This window comes from Passer montanus, unplaced genomic scaffold (genome assembly GCF_014805655.1).
Source record: "Passer montanus isolate IOZ18808 unplaced genomic scaffold, ASM1480565v1 scaffold27, whole genome shotgun sequence".
Classification (NCBI taxonomy): domain Eukaryota; kingdom Metazoa; phylum Chordata; class Aves; order Passeriformes; family Passeridae; genus Passer; species Passer montanus.
Window position 1 is genome coordinate 10,545,494 of NW_024367372.1, and position 19,103 is coordinate 10,564,596.

Here is a 19,103-nt window from a genome sequence, read left to right on the forward strand (position 1 = left end):
AGCATCGTTCGTATCACTGATTAAATATATCCTTTTTAGCATCTTTGCGAGGGATGCAAGAGGTCTTGCAGAGAAAGGCTCTTCTTGCATTTCAGAGGTAAGTGGGTGTTGATCTTTCCATTTTGTTCTGCTATATGTAGTGCAAAGTTTTTATTATGTTCTAAAAAGAGACACTTGTAAAAGATGGTGTAATGACAACTTCACCTCTGGGAGTCTCCCATCATGAGAACAGAATGTATTTCTTTAGCATTTTTTCCATCATTTTCTGCCAGCATTGCCTAAATTGATTTCTAAGGATTTCCCTTTATGTAAGACATTTGTGTTGCTCTCTAGTATAAAATATTTGCTCAAATATTCTGATCTAGTAGGTAAAACCACACAGTCTAAAGTTTTGAGTTGTGGTTCAGTGAGACAGTGTTTCTAAGAGCTGTCCACTGATCAGATTGCGTAGGAGGCCTTTGCAATTATCTCTGTAGAAGCAGAGCAGTAATCGAGGCTGTGCTGTTGGGGCTGAGGGGTGAAGTGCAGGTTTTGAGGTAGTAAGCTAGGAGAAAATGAAAATTCTATCTGGAAATGTAACAGTGTAGGCAGTGGCAGTGCAAATGTCATCTTCCAAGTGCATTACCTGGAAGCAGTGCCATTGGGGATGACAGTAGTTCGTTCTCATGGGCTCTGCAAACGAAATGACAATAAACAGGTGAATGAGGACATTTCTACCCTAATTATAGAAGAAACAAATCTTGATGACAAAGCTGGCAAAAGTGCTGCAGCATCTAAATGTGTCTTTTATGTTTATATACCCTTGAAAACCAACCCTTCTTTGGTGAGATAAGCCTAAATGTAGGTGAATGGATTTGTGCATTAATGTGAAAATTAAGTCATGGCTTTTTGGTGGTGATTTTGTATCTGAGGGGGTAGGGTTGCAAAAGTGTTTTGGAAGTGACTTTAGAGTGAGGCTGGTATGTGTTGGAACTTCTTTTTTCTGTCTTGTCTTAGCAATTCCTCTGTATGTAAGTATGTTTTTAACATATTTTTGCTCTTCTGTTCCTTAGTGGTTTTAATTAGGTTTTTTAGGACTTCAGCATTTTCTCCGTTTTGAAACTGAACATTTTACCTCTTGGTTTATAACTCAGTTCCTCACTTATCCTTCTTACCACTACTGACTTAATCATCACTGTTTCAAAAATAGTATGCTAACCATTTTTCACCAATTCTGTGCATTCACTACTGTTTGAGACCCTAACAGTGAATTGCTTTCTTTTGAGGGTTCTTTGAAACAGCAAGGGATGAAATGGACCATAGTGTGAAGCCAGCCCATTCCAGTTCAGTGTCTGCTGACCCTATTCTCCAGTTCAGAATAGTGATTCTCAAAATTCTGAGAGTCAACTTTTTGGATGGCTCAAAGCCCCCGTCAGCCTGGCCTTGAACACTGCCAGGGATGGGGCATCCACAACTTCTCTGGACATGTTCCAGTGCCTCATCATCCTGATAGTGAAGAATTTCCTCCTAATATTTAATCTAAACCTACTCTCTTCCAGTTTGAAGACACTACCCCTTTTCCTATCCATATATACCTTTGTAGAAACCTCCTCTCCAGCTCTCCTGTAGGACCCCTTTAGGCACTGGAAGGTGCTGTAACATCTTCCTGAGCATTCTGTTCTCCAGGCTGAACAATCCCACCTCTCTCAGCTTGTCTCTAAAGGAGAGGTGCTTTAGCACTCTGGTCATTTTGGTGGCCCTCCTCTAGACAGGTCCACATCCTCCCTATGCTGGGGACCCCACAGCTGGACACAGCACTCCAGGTGGGCTCTCATGAATGTGGAGTAGAAGGGGAGAATCACCTCCCTTGCCCTGTGGTCAGACTTATTTTGATGCAGCCCAACACACGGTTGGCTTTCTGGCCAGTAAAAGCATGTTTCCAGGTCCTGCCAATATTCAGCTACTCATTGCTATGAAATCACTCTTCCTCAGTCTCTGTTCAAATATTGTTGCTTGGTCACATGTTACATTGTCTTTCACCCAGCCCACCAGTCATGCCTACTTTCTCTTACCATGTCTGAAAAATAAGAGTTTTCCAGGAGATGGAAGTTAAATTCTCTGTCTTCTACCAGTTTATAAAGCAAGCAGCCTGTACTGGACTTGGTCTTTTGACGTGCCTTTTTTTTTTTTCCCCCAATAAATTTTTTTTGTGGATTTTTAAAATCGTCTACCTAGAGGGCCAATTCCTGAAGAAATAGGAGTCCTGAAGAGATACAGTTACATTTTGGACCCTTGCCTGAGTCAGATTTCAAGGCTTAACAATTTGTGTTGGTGGCCATTCAAGAAGGTGTTTGTTGCTGCCTTCACACAGTACTGAGGGGTGTTTGTTTCACTAACTTTTTTTTTTTTGTTAAGTTTTGGAAGACTTTCAGTGCTTTTCCTGTGGCTAGTGTGAATTGGAGTTTCACAGAACTCATCAAATGGTAGATAGATAGTAATAGCTTCATCCTTTCACTGTCTGAAGCTTGGGTTACTGAAGAAGTACTCTCTAAGTAAAAATCTCTTGTTCTTGTTTAGGATTGCTTAATTTGTGAATTTAAATTTAAAACAAGACTTGTCCTGGACCCTGCTAGGCTTTATCTGTGCATCTAGTCTCCAATTTACAGGTGAAGTTAACAAAATATGGAGCTGTCTCTTAATAACTTTAAATTTCTCTGAAGCATGCTGGGTGTAGTTACTAAGCTAATATACCTGTGCAGCTGTTTGGATTGAGAAAGCAGAAATGCACAGGTCAGAAGCAGAAGGTTCTCTGTGGTTTTAGTGGTTTAAAGGTTAATTTTGATGCTTCCTCCCAGCGGAAGTGACTCACTAGATGTTCCAAAGATGATTATTGCACATTAGAGTTCTAAATGAGACTCCATTAAAAGAATGCAACAAATGTAAATAAAAAACCAGTCCCAGGCTTCCTGCCCAGTACTTACTACACATCATTTGGGGTACAGCCATAATTTTTTTTGTCCTTCTGCTCAAGCATCCCGCTGCTAAAAAGCTCTCACCTTGCAGCAGAAAGATTGTATTACAGGGAGAAATAGTAGACCATATTACAAGAATAATTTTCATGGGATAGAAAAATTACTAAGACTCAGAGTGTGCATTTGACCAAAATATTAAAAAGAAGATAACAAACATAATTTTTTTTAATGTGGAAAAAAAGTTGATATTATTAATTTCTTTAAAGGCATGGTGTTCTGGGCAGTTCATGTTTGGGGGTTTTTTCCCTTTTTTCTGTAAGAAAATTTTGTTTAATGAGTTTTTCTTATAAATATTCTAAGTAATGACATCTAGTGTTTGTTTAGGAGTATAATTTATTTGAAGAATCATTTTGTATTAAAGATGTATTTTAAGACTTAAGCAGAAATGACATAATTATTTTCTATTGAAAATGACTTTTCATGTCCCAAGGTGCTTCCTTTAATTCAAGGATGATTGAGAAACATAAGAAAAGTTGCTGAAATGAACATCACTTGTATCAAAATATGAGTATACATGTAGTGAAGAGATCTGAATATAAATAAATGAATATATATGCATTTATGGGTATGTCTAACCTGTCTGAACAGGGGGAAAATTAATTTTTGTTTTGTTTCTTTGTTTTAAGGGCTCACAGTTTGTCTCCAACAGATCATTTGGCAGCATTTTACTTGGCACTGCAGCTTGCCATTTCCAGACAGGTTAGTTATGTTTTAAAAGTGCAGTATCATGCTGTCATACAAAGATTAGAATTTGTATTTGTTGATTAATAGAGATGAAGATTTCCTCAATAAAAACCTGGTTTTCCTTGTGCATATATTCACATATATGGAAAAAACCCTGAAATACTCTCTCCAAACCCCTTCAGTCTAATGCAGTTCTCAAGAACTCTGCCATTATTTCCAGCTCTAGGATCCGAGGTAATTCCACTTACTTCAGCAAGTGGAATTACTTCTTTCTGTTGCTAGACAGAGGGAAAAAAAGTCAGTTTTTAAGGTGTTTTACTTATTGTGTGTAATCTCTGCTCAGATCCTAGAGAGGGGAGCTATTGAATTTAGTCTTTTAACAATCTTCACTGTGCTTAAATCTTGAGTACCTGCTAATATCTGTTCCCATCCTGAATACCTGTGTGAGGCTTGGTTATTGTGGACAAAATTACAAAGAAGTATTTAAGAAAACTGGAAAATATTTTATGATTATAAAAGAGATCAGAGCTTAGTCCAGTTTGTACAGCTGTTATGTTTAAGGCATTCTACCATACATGAGATGAATTTGGATAATGTGGAAGTGCTTTCTGTATATCATGGTAAGTCTTTTCCTAGTCGTGTTTATTTCACATAGTAGCCCTGAGCACAGTGTTTGCATTCTCTAGTGACTACTTTTCATTGCTAATGAGTAGCACAGAACTTGGACTATGTCACTTAAGAGTGGAATGGATTGTCACTTTACTAGCACAAAGTATTTTTGAGGAGCAGGCTATGACTCTGTACATTCTGAATTCCAAATTACTTGTGTTGCTTAATTAAATTTCTTGGGTTTAACACGTACTGTACTTTGAACAAAAACACAGGCAGCTGAAGGGACAATGGAATTCTACATAAAGAAAAGTTACTGTCGCTGTACATTTCAGTTAAGCATTGCAATTAAAATATTTTCAAAATCATACAGAAACACAGCTAGAACTTGAAAGAGGATATTTTAAGGGGCTGAAAGTAACTGTTTTATAAAAACATGCATCTTACATTCCAGGGTTAACATATTATTTAATTTTCAGAATTCACTGTAGAGAATCGGGTCCATTTTAAACTTCTGAGTAGTGTCTTACAGGAGTGAATAGAATTTTACGTGTTATCTGAGTGAGCATTTTGAAATTTTATGGATGTCAATCAAGCAAAAGGTAATACTTCTAATAGTGGTGCTTTCTTTTTCTGCCTTTTTTTTATTTCTTTAAATCAGATACCAGAAGCTTTGGGTTATGTTCGTCAGGCTCTGCAGCTACAAGGAGATGATGCCAACTCTCTTCATCTCCTTGCACTCTTGCTATCAGCTCAGAAACACTATCATGATGCTTTGAATATCATTGATATGGCCTTGAGTGAATATCCAGAAAATTTTATGTGAGTGAATATCATGTTTCCTTTCTATGCTTTCTCTTGTATTTATTTTTCCTGGATTCTCATCTCATTCATTTCAAGAGGGAATGGATTTAAAGATGGGTCATTTTTTTTTTCCCAGCAGTCTTCTTTCCCACCCATTTATTGCAAGTCTGCTTATTAAAGGCTTGTTAAACAATGATAAGGATTTGTTTTGGAAGGGAGGTTAGAACTGGATAGTTGATCTTACTTTGTTTTTCCTGCACCATCTGTGTAAATAAATTCTCCCTGTTGCATGCTTTGTACTATGTTTGTATCTTCTATTTTTATGCAATATTGCAAGAAGTATAAACAGGACTTTACTATTAGCTAGTTTAGATTTATCCCCTCTTACAGATAACTGTGGATACTGTATGGAATCTATTTTGTAAAATACATCATAAAACAGAGCATTCCCTCATTTGCTTAGATAATAACAGTCGTCTGAAGTTGGCTGATGGACAACTACATAAGTGAGCAGGGAAGAAGCATATTTGCTAAATGTTCTCTTGTTTAAGAAAGAAATCATTCTTTCTGTTTATTTTTCAGGTTAATTACATCTTAACATAGATTTGGATTTTGTACTTTTGTAAGGGTTTTTTTGTTGGGGTTTTTTTTGTTGGTTGGTTTTTAAAAAAATTATTTTCTTATGAAAATTTAATAAAATTCTTTATAGGAAAATATCTCAGGCACAGCTGCCATTAACTCATTAACTTCCAATCTTTCACTAAGGTTGTAATCCATAATATTACGCATATCCTACATGTTTATTTGGACAATTTTTTAAAATTACCTCATTCTTAACTTCTAAATGACCAGCCTATATAATAAATAGTTATTATATCAGCCTACCAGCAAAACATGATTTCTTTAAGTATTATTCATTTGAAAATAGAAACTATTGTGGGTTCCCTTCCTGTTCCTTGACATTTTGTGTCTCCATTTGACCATCTCTAAAAGGTACTGTTGCCTTTTTCCTCACAAATCTGACCAGGACCTCTGTTGACACCACCTCCTGTTAGAAATTCTGTGGCTTGCAGTGAGTTCTGTGAAATGGCTTTTGTTGCCTTTTGCTGTATCTCACTTCCTAGTTTATCTACACCCCTCTGACTTGTTTCGGTTCTTAGCAGGGGCTTCTAGACATGTTTGACAGTTTCAGATGCAGTAGTTTATCTTCAAATCTGTTTGTGCTTTCCTCAGGACCGAGGTCCTTGTCAGTAAGTCAAGGTTTGAGAGGAAATTGAAGTATCAGCGTCCTAATTTTGTACCCTGTTATTGTTAAAGACAAATATGTTCCAAGCACTTTGACTGTCATCTTCTGTCTGTTCTTGTTTCAGCTTCTGCCACTTAGTGGCAATGTAAATAATGTAGCTGTAACTGCTGTGTGTCTCAGAGTAGTAATAGTCCAGAAGTATTTCTGAGACTGTACTTTCAGAATTCCCTATTGTTATAAGAGAACTCCCTATTATATTAATCTCTGTTGTGATGGGAGAACAAGGGTCCATTCAGTAAAATGTTTAAAAATACTCTTGTGAGCATTCAGAAGGTATTTGTGTTTTTCAGATGTGGTTCATAGCTTTTCCAAAGCAGTTTATACTACAGTTCTAGTTAAACACGTTGTCCAAGTTGTTCATTACAGTACAGATCTTTGTATTAATGTATGTGTGTGTGTATATATATATCATACAGGTCATAGTAGTGATTCTAAATTGTTGGTGCTGTTGTATAATACAGACTCGGTGGTGATACAGTGTACTGCATTACAGAGTACTGGTACAGATCTGGGAATTTCAGAGGAATTTCTTGGCAGTAGTAATCACCATAAGATGCAGTAACAAATGCTGAAGAATCCAAGGTGAAACAGTTAAATGTATCTCTAGAAAATCTTTCAGAGTCTTGTTTTTAGTACTGTCAATTTCCCAGAGAAGTCGAAAATATGATTGAGATTTCTTGTCTGCTCTCTGCAATTGATACTGACAGCCAGACAGGCACATCTGGTCAATAATATAAATTTGGATTGATTCTATCATGTTACTGGGTTATTTTTGCAAGGATTTATCAGCTTTTGAAAACTATATGTAATGCTCTTGAAATGGTTGACAGTGTGTACGTGTGTATATATAAAATACAGAACACAACCGCTTAGTGTATTGCTGAATCCATGTCCTTGTTTTGCAACTTCTGTAAACAATATAATCTCATGGTATTTCCTAGTAGATTTGGAATAGAGCCTCTTGTGTTCCTCTACAGCTTGCTAATTTTTAGATACACTGAAATATTTAATTATTCACCTGTGGTGCTTTATTGGGTTTTGTAAACACTTCATATGTCTTTATGCTTTCTGCAATCCAGTAAGCTAAATACTACAAGAGTTCTCTTGGTAATCTCTGTGTTTCTGTCAGGATCCTGTACCACAGCTTTATGCAAATTGATACTGTGATGGCTTTGCAGAGTAATAAATCTTGGAAATCTTCATATTTGGAAATATTAAAGCATAATGCTTGCGATTTATGTTATTCCTTATTTCTCTTATTCCTGTCTGCTTTCTGTGCATTATTCCTGTCTGCTGTTCTTGTTGTCTTCACAGCTGTATGTTCTTTTTGTTTTTCATTGCTTTAAAAAGAATCTGCATTTTCACAAGTTTAATACTGCATCTTTGTAAAATGCTGGAGGTTGCAAGGAACTCATAGGATACACCATGAATAATGCAGAGAAGTGGCTCCTTTCCAGCACTCTTCTGTTGCAATCAATTAGTAAATATGTTGTCTGTCAGTTTTTGACATTTGAAAACGTGGTGCATTCCTGGAGTTTGAATTCAATATTTGAAGCGTACAGCAGGCATACCTTTGGATCTGCAATTAATATTAACATTCCTGCACTATAAAGCTAAAGAATCAGCCAATCAGATCATGATTTTGCCCTGGGCATCTCAGGTCAATAAGTAGAAAGAAATTCCTTAGAGCCAAAGAATTCTGTCCAGTCGTTATCTAGAGGAATGGAAAAAATGAGCAAACACCCTGGGCTGTTAGCAGCAAGGTATAGGTTTTTGTTTGAAAAGAGAGTTGATTGTTCCCCCTATTTTCATTATATTGGCAGCATAAATGTGCAGTTTGCTCTGAGATCTGAATAGGTGTTGGGAAAACTATTGGTAAAAATCTAAGAAACCTGTAAAGGTAAAATAGATGTGTAGTAATTTTTTTTCAGAGATACTAAAAAGGAAGTTATTTGCTGAATATTTATAGCACTATTTTTTTCAAATTTTTGTATGCTTAAATTGCTAGGTTGTAGCCACTTTAGTTATAAAGAAATCAGCTGTGTGAATACAATCAATCTTTCAAATGCTGACTGATGTTTGAATATCCGAGCATGCTTTAATCTAGGGACAAAAAGATCTCTAGACAAAAGATTACTGAACAGGTTAAGATAGTAAAAAGAATATGAATACTGTACTCAGTATCAATACTGAGATGGGTGGGAATAAGGTGCCAGCACTAGTAAACCTGAATAGGTAATCCCAGTCGGTGCTACATTATTTGAATTCATTGAAAGTTAAAGGTTTTCTCCTCTCATTAGAGAGATTGTTCCAGTAGTAGAAATATAAAATTCAGTTCTCCAGCTTGACAGGATTTTAACCCATAAATGATGCAGCTCAGAGTCCTAACCATCAAACTATGTGGGAAGCTGAGTGAGATGATCCCTTTCTCCTCCTGAAACAGAAGCAAGGATGTGCTGCCCTGAATGAGAGACTAGGCAGGCAGAAGCCACAATATATCCTAAACTGCTGAAGTGCTTAGCCATGAGCGGGGCTTCAGGTCTCAGTTGCTGGGGTTTTCCTTGAGTTTTGTTTCTATTAATCCAATGGTTTCCCCTCTGAATGTGTAAGCAGTCCCAGAGGTGTGCATTCCTGTCTGAAGTTGTATTCAGGGTGATACAAGATAGTGGTGGTTGTGTTGAATTGGTTCATATTGGGCTTGTGATATGTACAATATATATTGTACATGTGCAATTACCTGAGCAGCCTCATTTACAATAGTCCCTCTTTTTTTATCTGCTTGTTACAAGGAATTTAGAGCTTAGTGGTATATTGAATGATGTGAAATCTTGAAACAACACTTCTGTCTGTTTTGAATTCATAATTAATACATATTTTTTATATAATTTTAAACGTAATTAATCTCAGTCAAGAGAGATGGAGTCAGGTTTCTTAGTGAAGTACTTGGGATATTGTTTCCTTAATCTTAACTGTTTGGGGTTCCCTTAGTATTTCAAATGCTGGGGCACTTAAATACAAATATAATGCCTACAATTAGTGTAATTAGGCAAAATAAATAGTAAATTGCTAATTTTATGCTAAAAATTGGAACTGCAATGGATAGCAGCTGACAAGCTCTTAAAGTAGCAGAAGCAGGGAACAGCAGATGGGTTATTTGAGGAGTGCAAGCATGTTATTTTAATGTTAAGTACACTCAAAAAGGAAAGGCATATGGTAACAGGTTTGAAGACAACTGAAGACTTAGTTCACAGTTTAAACATTTACATTTCTTGAAGTGTGAAGGAAATTTTTTTTCTTCCAAGAATATTTCACAGAAGCATCAGGCCGATATGTCATTCCTCTGAAACCTATTAAATCTTTTCCTTCCTGACCCTCAATGGCTCTTTTGAGCTACATTAGGTTTCCCAGAATCACAGGGCCTTTTAACATTCCTCTCAGTTCAGTGAGTAAAAAACTTGTTTCCTTCTTGGAGGTGTCCAGGTGGCCATAAAAAAGAACTGGTTGGTACAGGCAGTGTTGGATTATACATATACACTGGTGTTTTGTGGGACAGCAAGATATTTATCAACTGAAGGAAACAGACTACCCTGTTCTGTTTTCCCAAGGTCAGTTGTAGTTGCACTGCAGTGTGTGGTGCTGGTAAAACTTGTGCTTTTGTGGGTTTTTTTCCCTTGATAAGTAGAGCACTGGGAATTACTTGAGGAAAGGGTGGTAATATAAGATTGGACAAGAAGTAGTGATGTTCTGTGCTTGCCAAAATCATGTATTTCAGGTTAGTGTATGCTGACAAAATTCTTGTTAATATTTTACAGCATGAATTTTCAAATTCATTGAATTTCTATCCTGTTTATATTGAGAGTTAAATGAAATAGTTCTCAGCAATGATTTTTCTGTAAGTTATGAAACCCTATGATTTACTTGCGTTTTTTCTTTTTCTCCTGGGCTCTTCTATCTCACTCTCCCATCCCTGTTCCCCTTTGGTTGTTGTTATGTGCTTTTACTGAATGGTACATTAAAAAAGACATTGTTGATAGGTAGATATTACTTTATGTAACAAATTGGTCATTGGCCTCAGGGACTTACCCCTGAATTATGTTTGCTAGGCTGATTCTTTGAAACTTGATTGAAAGAGTCCCAGTTTGGGTCATGAGCTGGGTGCTGCAGGGAATTCAAGGCAGGCAGACAAAAAGTTTTCAAGTATAACTAATTTGTTCTGGCTTTAGTCAGAAACTATCTTTATTATAGTTTAGAGATCTACATTTTCTTAAGGACATTGAGTTCCTAATATGGAATACAGTATACATACACTGCACCAAAAATCACAGCTTTGGGGACGAATATGTGGGGAATAATAGGATGCTAGGAAGGCCATTCAATGGATACCAAACATACTCATTCCTGATTTTCACAAAATTGTGTTATTTTGGGGCTTGAGGGCTGGTTTTGTTTCATCTTATGCTTTTTTGAGAGTCATGCTACAAATAGCAATCAGAGCAGCCTATTTTTACTTCAGCCATGGTTTTGTGTGTATATGAGCTTCCCTGTACTTGGGATCTGTGTGGCCAGTGTTGGAGAAGGTTTGGTGATTGGCTAAAAAATAGTTTATGACATTTATTTTTTATTAAGCTAAATACTTTCCTGGAAATTTAAAAAAAAACTAGATTTGTTTGCTTGACCTCCTGTTGCCATTATTGAGCATTTAGTGATTTCAAGGTACTTACAAATGATGTTTTTTCATGTTTTATAATGAACTCTTTATATTTATGTCTTTCCTGATAGTAGAACTTTCCTTGAATACTCAACTCAATGGAGTAGACTGACTGTGCAGCAGCTCACTTGCAATTGCAGAAGACACCCCTATAAGTTTCTTCCTGTACTCCGATTATCACAGTTGCATCTAAGATCACTGAATGCATAAATACATCCTTTATAAGTCTATATGTCTTACATAGTCTGTCCAGTTTCACGTTGTCATTCTCCCTGCTGGTTAAATTTTTACAATTGTGTCATTTTGTGTTTTGCTGATGAGGCAGGTATTTGGGAGTTGAGTAATGTAACACTTGCTGGAAGCTACCTGTAAGCTTTTTACAGCAAGTGTTAAAGGGACAGCTGTCAAAATTGGATGTTTGAATTAATAGTTTGAGGCCAGGAGGATCAAGTCTTAAACCCCCTGACTGTCTCTATATTAGAAGTTCTTACATTTACTTTACTTTTTATATTAATATAGATTTATATTAATATAGATCAAAGCATCCCTTCCAGAGAACTTTAGTCTTGATAAGAACACATCAAAAACACCTGGAGAAACCATTGTAACATGTGGTAGCTTGTTTCAGTGTTGGAGTTGTACTCTTCATTAAGACTGCATTTTTGTTTTTAATTTGAATTGATCCCTTCTTGGTTTCATTCCAGCTATTGGTTTTTGTATCATAATTTGCTAATCCCTCTGCAATCCTGGCGACTCCATTCTCTTGATGGTAGCTTTTGTAAGAAAACCACCTCCCAACATCCTTCTCTGCAATCCTGGCAACTCCATTCTCTTGATGGAGATTCTCTTTTGTAAGAAAACCACCTCCCAACATCCTTTCTGATAAAACGTCGTGGTACTTGCTGGCAGTAAGGGCATATTCTCCAGCCTATCAGTTATTCCTTGCACTGTAGCCAGTTTTCATCACATGTGAGCCAGAACTGCACAAAATATTTCAATAACATTTATTACATCATTATACAGGGAAGCACGTGCATCATGTCCCTTGGAAAGGGTTGTGTTAATTTCTTTGAGCATAATTGCTTCACTGGGGACTTTGATTCAACTACCTGTTTGCTGGCATTCTTATTTGCCTCTTGGTTAGTTATTTTTATGATGTGTTTCCACATATAGATTGCAAAGGCTGTATTTGTTTCAATACCTATATATTTCATTTTTAAAAAGAAATTTGGCCTGACAGCTATTAAGCTGTGCTGCTGAACAGTTTCTTCATGAAGTTTCCTACTGTGTTTTATAAGGATCTTTTCATTAGGGGGTATATTACATGTAAATTAAAGTCCTGTTGGATTCAATTGAAATTCTCAAGTGAAGAATTTTAAGGCAGTCATCCCTACTTTCTCCTTTTAAAAGAAGCTATCGACTGGCAGACAGTAAACTATTATCAAAATCTGGATTGTGAATGAGATAAACACTGGGAACTTCAGAATTTTCTTCCAATTTTAACTTTTTTCTTCTAAACTATTTATTTATGAGTAATTGCAAGGTTTTCAGAAGGGCACTTGCTCACAGCCTGTACTGACTGAGAGAAAACTGACCATGCCAAGGTTTGGCTTTCTGCCTACTTTCTCATTTCTAGTTTCTGTCAATGATCAGAAGCTTTCCTATGTATGTATGTTGAGTGCAAGGAGCAACTTGCTAGCATGTTATCTAGAAAGGTCAATAGATTTGTATTCTTCCAAGCAATCAATTTTGAATAATATTTGTTCCACCTTAATTTTGTGCATTCTGTGTACTGCTTTCCCACTTCAATAATCTGGAGTCTATGTTGTCTGTCAAAAAAGAGTTTATTTTCAGAGTTCAGTATCTTTAGCATTCTGTTCTGCATCATCCTTTTTGTGATTTTTTTTAGTGCAGAATTATTGTCAAACTAGTTAGTCTAAGATTTTACAAGTCAAGATTAGACTTGGTGAGGGGGTTTTTTGGGGCTGGGGGAGTTGTTTATTTGATAGTTTTTGTGGGGGCTGGTTTTTTTTAGGGTGTTTTCTTTGCTTTTTTAGTATAGTGCTTGGTTTTAAAGCCAGAACTTCTTTTGAATTCTTCTAGCATTTGAGGATTTGAAGTTGTGGGATATATCAAATAAGCACTTACAAGTGGAAAATGAAGTATTGTTATGTAACTCTACACAGAAATGGTGTTTGCCACCTTTCTTTATGCTCTCTTGAGTAACAAGCTATATATCAGAATTGATTATATATAAAATTTATTATTCCAGTTAAGCTATTGTATAAATTGATGTGGTTTTCTGGGAGATCAGACTGTTGTTTGATACTTTGTGTGGCTTGTTTGTTTCTTCTACCCATATTTATGGGACTTCCAGCATATTAATTATTTCCTAACATTTTTAATAATTGATTGTCACGTAAAAAATACTGTTAGCTGAAGTTACTCTCAGCAAACTCTTCAATTATTTAGAAAGGTTCTCTTAAAACTTAGTAAGTTTACTCAAAATAGGTTAAACATAAACCAAAGTAGTTGCATTTTTAATCCTGCATTCTAAACAAGCAGATTTGATGCATCCTTTTAAATTTTCTTTTCCTAGGGTGGTTCTTAAGTTTCCTAGCAAGGCTTTTGGCGCTCTACACTGTAATTTTCAATGCACATACTTTTAAGTGTTATGTACAGCTCTTTCTTATTTTCTTCAAGCTCTGAACAATGTAAATAATTTGTATAAAAAAAGAATAATAATAAAATTTGCTTCCAACACTAACTAAAAATAGAGCATTCTCATCAGTTTTGATCAGGTTGTGGGGATGTGGACTCTTCAAAAGAAGTCTAGTGGAACTATAAGTTTCCTGTGGGATTTTGCTTAGTCGGAGGGACTTCAGGGAGATTTCTGATTACTACTGCATTGAGTGACAGGGCTGTAACAGGCAGGTCTGGGGGAAGCATCATAGTGAAAGGATCACAGAATGTAAGGCAGGTCTCATCCATGCAGTGGTGTATTAAATACAGATATCCAACTATGGCTGATCCAAGTGCACAGCAATTTGTGCAAATTGCTGACTTGATTCCAAAAGCAAAACAGCTGGTTTTAAAATGATGTTTGAGCTGAGCAGTACCTGTTCACTGAAATAACCAAGAGTTCTCAGTATTTGTAGTGTTATTTGTCACATAGCAGAGCTCAGTCTTCCATACTTCTTATTTTTGCTTCATTCAACAGATTAGAAATATCTTCAACAGCTTAAGCCAGTATTGGACCAATTAACTCCTCTTGATCTCCTGACATTATAAGAGTTGATATGGAAGAAAATTGATGTTTGCAACATTTTCAAAAAGTGAAACAGGCTGGATGAGAACTAGGACAGCAATTGTATTTTGGAGATTCATAAGTTCTTTGCTACAAATTACACTGATTGGCTGGTAAAGAAAGCTTCGGATCATAGATTAATTTGCACTGATTAGGTAGCTTAAGCCAGTATTGGACCAATAACTCCTCTTGATCTCCTGACCATATAAGAGTTGCTATGGAAGAAAACTGGTGGTTGCAGCATTTTCAAAAAGTGAAACGGGCTGGATGAGAACTAGGACAGCAATTGTATTTTGGAGATTCATAAGTTCTTTGCTACAAATTACACTGATTGGCTGGTCTTCGGATCATAGATTAATAGATTAATTTGCACTGATTAGGCAATAAAGCAGTAGCAAGAATCTTAGATGGCACAAGGCCCCATTATTATAGTGGTCCTATCTGTAATACTTTTCATGAACTTACCAGTTGTGTTTTAAGAAGTTAAATAACCACCTCTTCTGTGGTGAAAACAAAACAAACTGTGAGGAAGCAATCTTTTCTGCAACTTAATTTTAAATGAGGGATCTGATTCCCACCCTTAGTGTTTTAATAGTCTGAATGGCCACTTGTTTTTGTGGAAACAATTTCCTCTAGATAAATTGTTCTTTTCCCTTCCTGCTGCTTGTTTCATCTGTATTTATAGAAAGAATTTGTACTTCTTCTTGGCTTTTTTTTTCTGCTAGACTGACTAAATGAAGTATTTTTTGTACTCTGTAGTTTCCAGTAGATGGATCACCCTTATAGCTTTTCTTTGCAGCTGCTCCAATTTGAAATTCCTCAAGTGTTTGGGTTTTTTAGCTGTTACAATGAGAATGACATATAACATTCCAGGTGCAGTCTCACTGGGATATTGTACAATGCCACTGTGTCTTTCTCCTTCTGTTCCAATGAGTAGTCCCTGAATTGCATCTGGCCTCTTCACATCTGTCTTACCTTGATGAGCCCAGCTGTTAGGCAGCTGGTTTGGAATAAAGGTTACACAGGTTGTTTAATGCTCCTTCCCTCCTGACAAAATCATTGGCAATATAGATGCTGTTCCCCACTCATTCCAGAAGTGATATTTTCTTTGAAGTTTTACTTTAGAAAGGATGGTCCTATGCATCATTGTTTCCATAATTCTGAGAAATTGATTATTTTTGACTGCCTTAACTTTAGTCATCCTTAAAGTGTTCCTGTTTCCTATTTGTCATAGCTTTCATATCTCAGACAACATAGGTAAAGATTATGGTGAAGGTTGGGGGTTCATTCCTGAATATTCTTAATTTTTGTCCCCATTTAGTAAACGCATTTTCTCCTTTTTCCTACTTTGATACAAAAAAGCCTTAAAAGACTGTAATTTTACTGTACTACTGTTCAAGTGTAGTTAGCTTTGCTTTGTACTAATGTACATAAGATGCAGCTTTTTGTTGTTGCTCCTTTGTCCCCTGCCTGTCCCCTGCTGTTCTTCATAGGATCTCTGCACATTTCTGATGTCTTACTTGCACATTTTCTCAATTATTAGCTTGTCACACATGGAGTTTTACCCATTCAACTTGAGACACAGATCCTTAAATGTTTGAGCATCCTTGTGTTAAACACCAGGCTTCTGCTGCATCTTGGATTTCTTTGCCAACCTTTGCTATCAAGTTATTTGTCACTGACATTCAAAGACCTAGTTAATAAACCTGTTTGGAATTTTTCATTCTTTATTTAAATAAAAATCCAGTAATGTATGGATTAGGTTATGAGCAGCTGTTTTATAATGTCCTCATTAGTTAGTGAGAACAGTCTTCAAATAATGGAGTAATTTGCTACTTCAGTAGCTGTTTCATAAATTTATCAGCTATTAGCTCCAAGAATAACTAAGTCTTTCCACTTAAGAGTTTGATTTGTTCTTCATTTTGTGTCTGGGTAATTAGTCTCCTAAAATGATACAAATCGCTTTATTTTTAGTGATGTTAAAGATCTGCATCCATAGAAAACGCTGTTGCTGCAACAAATGCTGTATTAGTCTGTCTTTGAAAGAATCTGTTTTACCTACTTCCCTTCTCCAAAGGCTTTGACCCAAACAGATTTCTGTTCTTATCTGTTGTATTTATTCTACATCTCTGACACACATTGTTCTACTCTTAATTTCATTTTTGAATGTTCTTTTTTCCTCAGTTCTTCTGTTCTTAATAGAGCACTGTTCCACCATGTCAAGGGTACTCTGGCACCACATGCCAGTAATTTAAACTTCTGACTGTCAAACAGACACAAACAGATAACTAGTGATGTTCATAAAATACACAGCTTAATTTTCATTATCCTATTACTTGGTAGTTTTTATCTATTCTTCATCATTTTAGTAGTGTATCAAAACTTCTTGTAAGGTTTAAAATTCTCTGTGTCTGTAATGCAGGTTGTATTCCAGAAGAGCTGTTTTCACAGATACTTGAAGTTGACCTTTCAGAAAATATTTTTTCAGATAACCTACCTCTTGGTTTCTAAAACCTTCCTGGTAATACTTGTCCCTGAGCTGCTTATACCTCCAGCCATGTTTCAAGGGAACTTGATAAAATTAAGGTAATATAGGAGATCTCTTTGTCACATGGTGTTCCTCCTTTCTGTTGCCTCCTTCTTCTGCCCTTCCTTCCCCCATTTGTCAAGTATGCGTAGTTGGCAGGTTTTCATTTTATTATTAACATAATGTTTCAGTTTTCTGAGGTGTCTTAGTTCTTTTAAGATTTATAGTCCAAAATTTAATTGGATCCAGGGAAGCTGCTCTGTGGGGCTTTATAAATGCAACCTTTTCTACTCGCAAGATTATTTATGCTATAGTGTGGATGATCTTATACCAGTGTACTTTATTTATTAGATACAATGTTCTAGCCTTTCTTTATTAGAATTGTGAATATTTTTGCATCATATACTTGGTTTGTTGTTTGTATTTTGGAAAATGTGTGAACACCCTGTTCTGTTGACTGCCATAATGCACAAGAAACAAGAATGATGTTGCAACATGTGCACCCAACAGCACCAAGCTGATGTGTTGCTTTCATTCTTACAAGTGTATTTGTCTTCTGCTGTCCTGACATTGAATCCTACACTAGTCGCCCAGGTTCCAACATTTTTGTTGCAGTGATTCCTGTTACGTTGTATGTGTGTTTTTAAGTAATTTCTTAATAACCAAATCCCCTCCCTTTCTATCTCCTGCTCCATTTTTCCTTTTAAATTTTTCTTGTTGAGTCTTAGCATTTTGCTGACCCTGTGCCTTCCCTCTGCTACAAAATCCCTAAAACTCTTAAATGCTTGAATACTGTTAATGGAGATTCAATCTACCTGTAAACTGTACATAATAAGTTATATATTATGATTATTTACTCTAGAATGACTTGCAAATTCAGTCCTTCTGAATTGATTATGTTCCATAACTTTTGTAAATGCGTTATGATCACAAATTTTAAGAAATTGAGTATGTATGGCCTATTCAAACTGTCAAATGTTCTGTCTTACAGAGAAGCAAGAAAGGGATTGTATGAGATAGATTCCTGTGATTTTGGTTTCAGGTTTTGATGCCTAGGTCTTGCTGTTCGAGTAGGACTTGCATGTGCATGTGCTAAGGGTAGACTAGATTAAGAGAGTGTGAAGGAAGGAGGATGTTATTTGTCATTTTTCCTTCTATTTTCAGTAAAATGATGAACACACCTGAACATATTTTTATTTCAGTGATGTAGTCACTGTAAAATGAGTATCTAGAAAGGACATCTCTGCCAAATGAAATACATCTTTAAATTTTCCGTATAGCTCCCTTTATACTCAAATCTAATTTACTGGTAGGAAGAAAGCTAAGCTAATATAACTGCTCTGCATTAGAGAGTGATTACACTGCTCTACATTCTTACAAGATATCAAGTGAGACTTCGTATGACCTTATGTACCTTGCAGGTGCTCATTTTCTTTGACTAACACAGCAAACTGCCTTTGGTTTCTTCCTCAGTCCCACAATGCGCATATTGTACACTTAAGGTTGTGTGATTCATTTTTGGATTTACATGCTGGTGATGTTCAGTGCAATGCTGAAGATTTAACTACTATAACTTGATGTAATTTCTTATTCTCGAGAAAACTCTCTGCACTTTTCAGTTACTATTAGCAGCCTCCAAGTTTGTATTTGGGATAAGAAACTTCTGAGCTTTCACACATCCCCCCCTCTACACCCTTCTCAGTCTTCCCACGCAAACCATATGAGCAATCATATAAATTTTTCACTTAGTATGATTAAGGTTGCAGTGGAATAAAATGCCAAAGTACACCTGGGTTCTAAAACAGAAAGTAGGCTAACAGTTTTATGTGCAGGCTCTCCTCCTCCTTTGTGCTCTTTAATCTGCAATTTTGCTAAAAATTGCTTTTAAATTAGTATTTTTCTAGTGTATTATCTGTTCCTAGGTGCTATGACTCCTATAAATGTGCCTACCAATGGACTAGCTCCTTTATTGTCACATTGTATTTATATTCTTTAAATAACTAGGAAGCAGTCTAGGTTAATCTTGGTGTAGAATGTTCAGCTCGATACAGCCAGTGGAATCTTGTGGTACTGTTAATTTCAATAAGCTACATTGTCTTATAACTTTTTTTTTTTAAAATTAAAATACAAATCCTGTCAACTGTTAC

General features: G+C 36.1%; 1 protein-coding gene across 5 annotated transcripts in view; it reads left to right on the forward strand.

Moving 5' to 3' along the window:
* Nucleotides 1–19,103, forward strand: part of TTC7B (tetratricopeptide repeat domain 7B) — a 102,913-nt gene that overhangs the window by 39,661 nt on the left and 44,149 nt on the right. For all 5 annotated transcript variants that reach the window (XM_039712632.1, XM_039712627.1, XM_039712629.1 and 2 more), the window contains exons 12-14: nucleotides 40–97; nucleotides 3,638–3,710; nucleotides 4,966–5,126. In XM_039712632.1, the coding sequence (XP_039568566.1) occupies nucleotides 40–97; nucleotides 3,638–3,710; nucleotides 4,966–5,126 (292 nt within the window). The remainder of the gene's footprint in view (nucleotides 1–39; nucleotides 98–3,637; nucleotides 3,711–4,965; nucleotides 5,127–19,103) is intronic.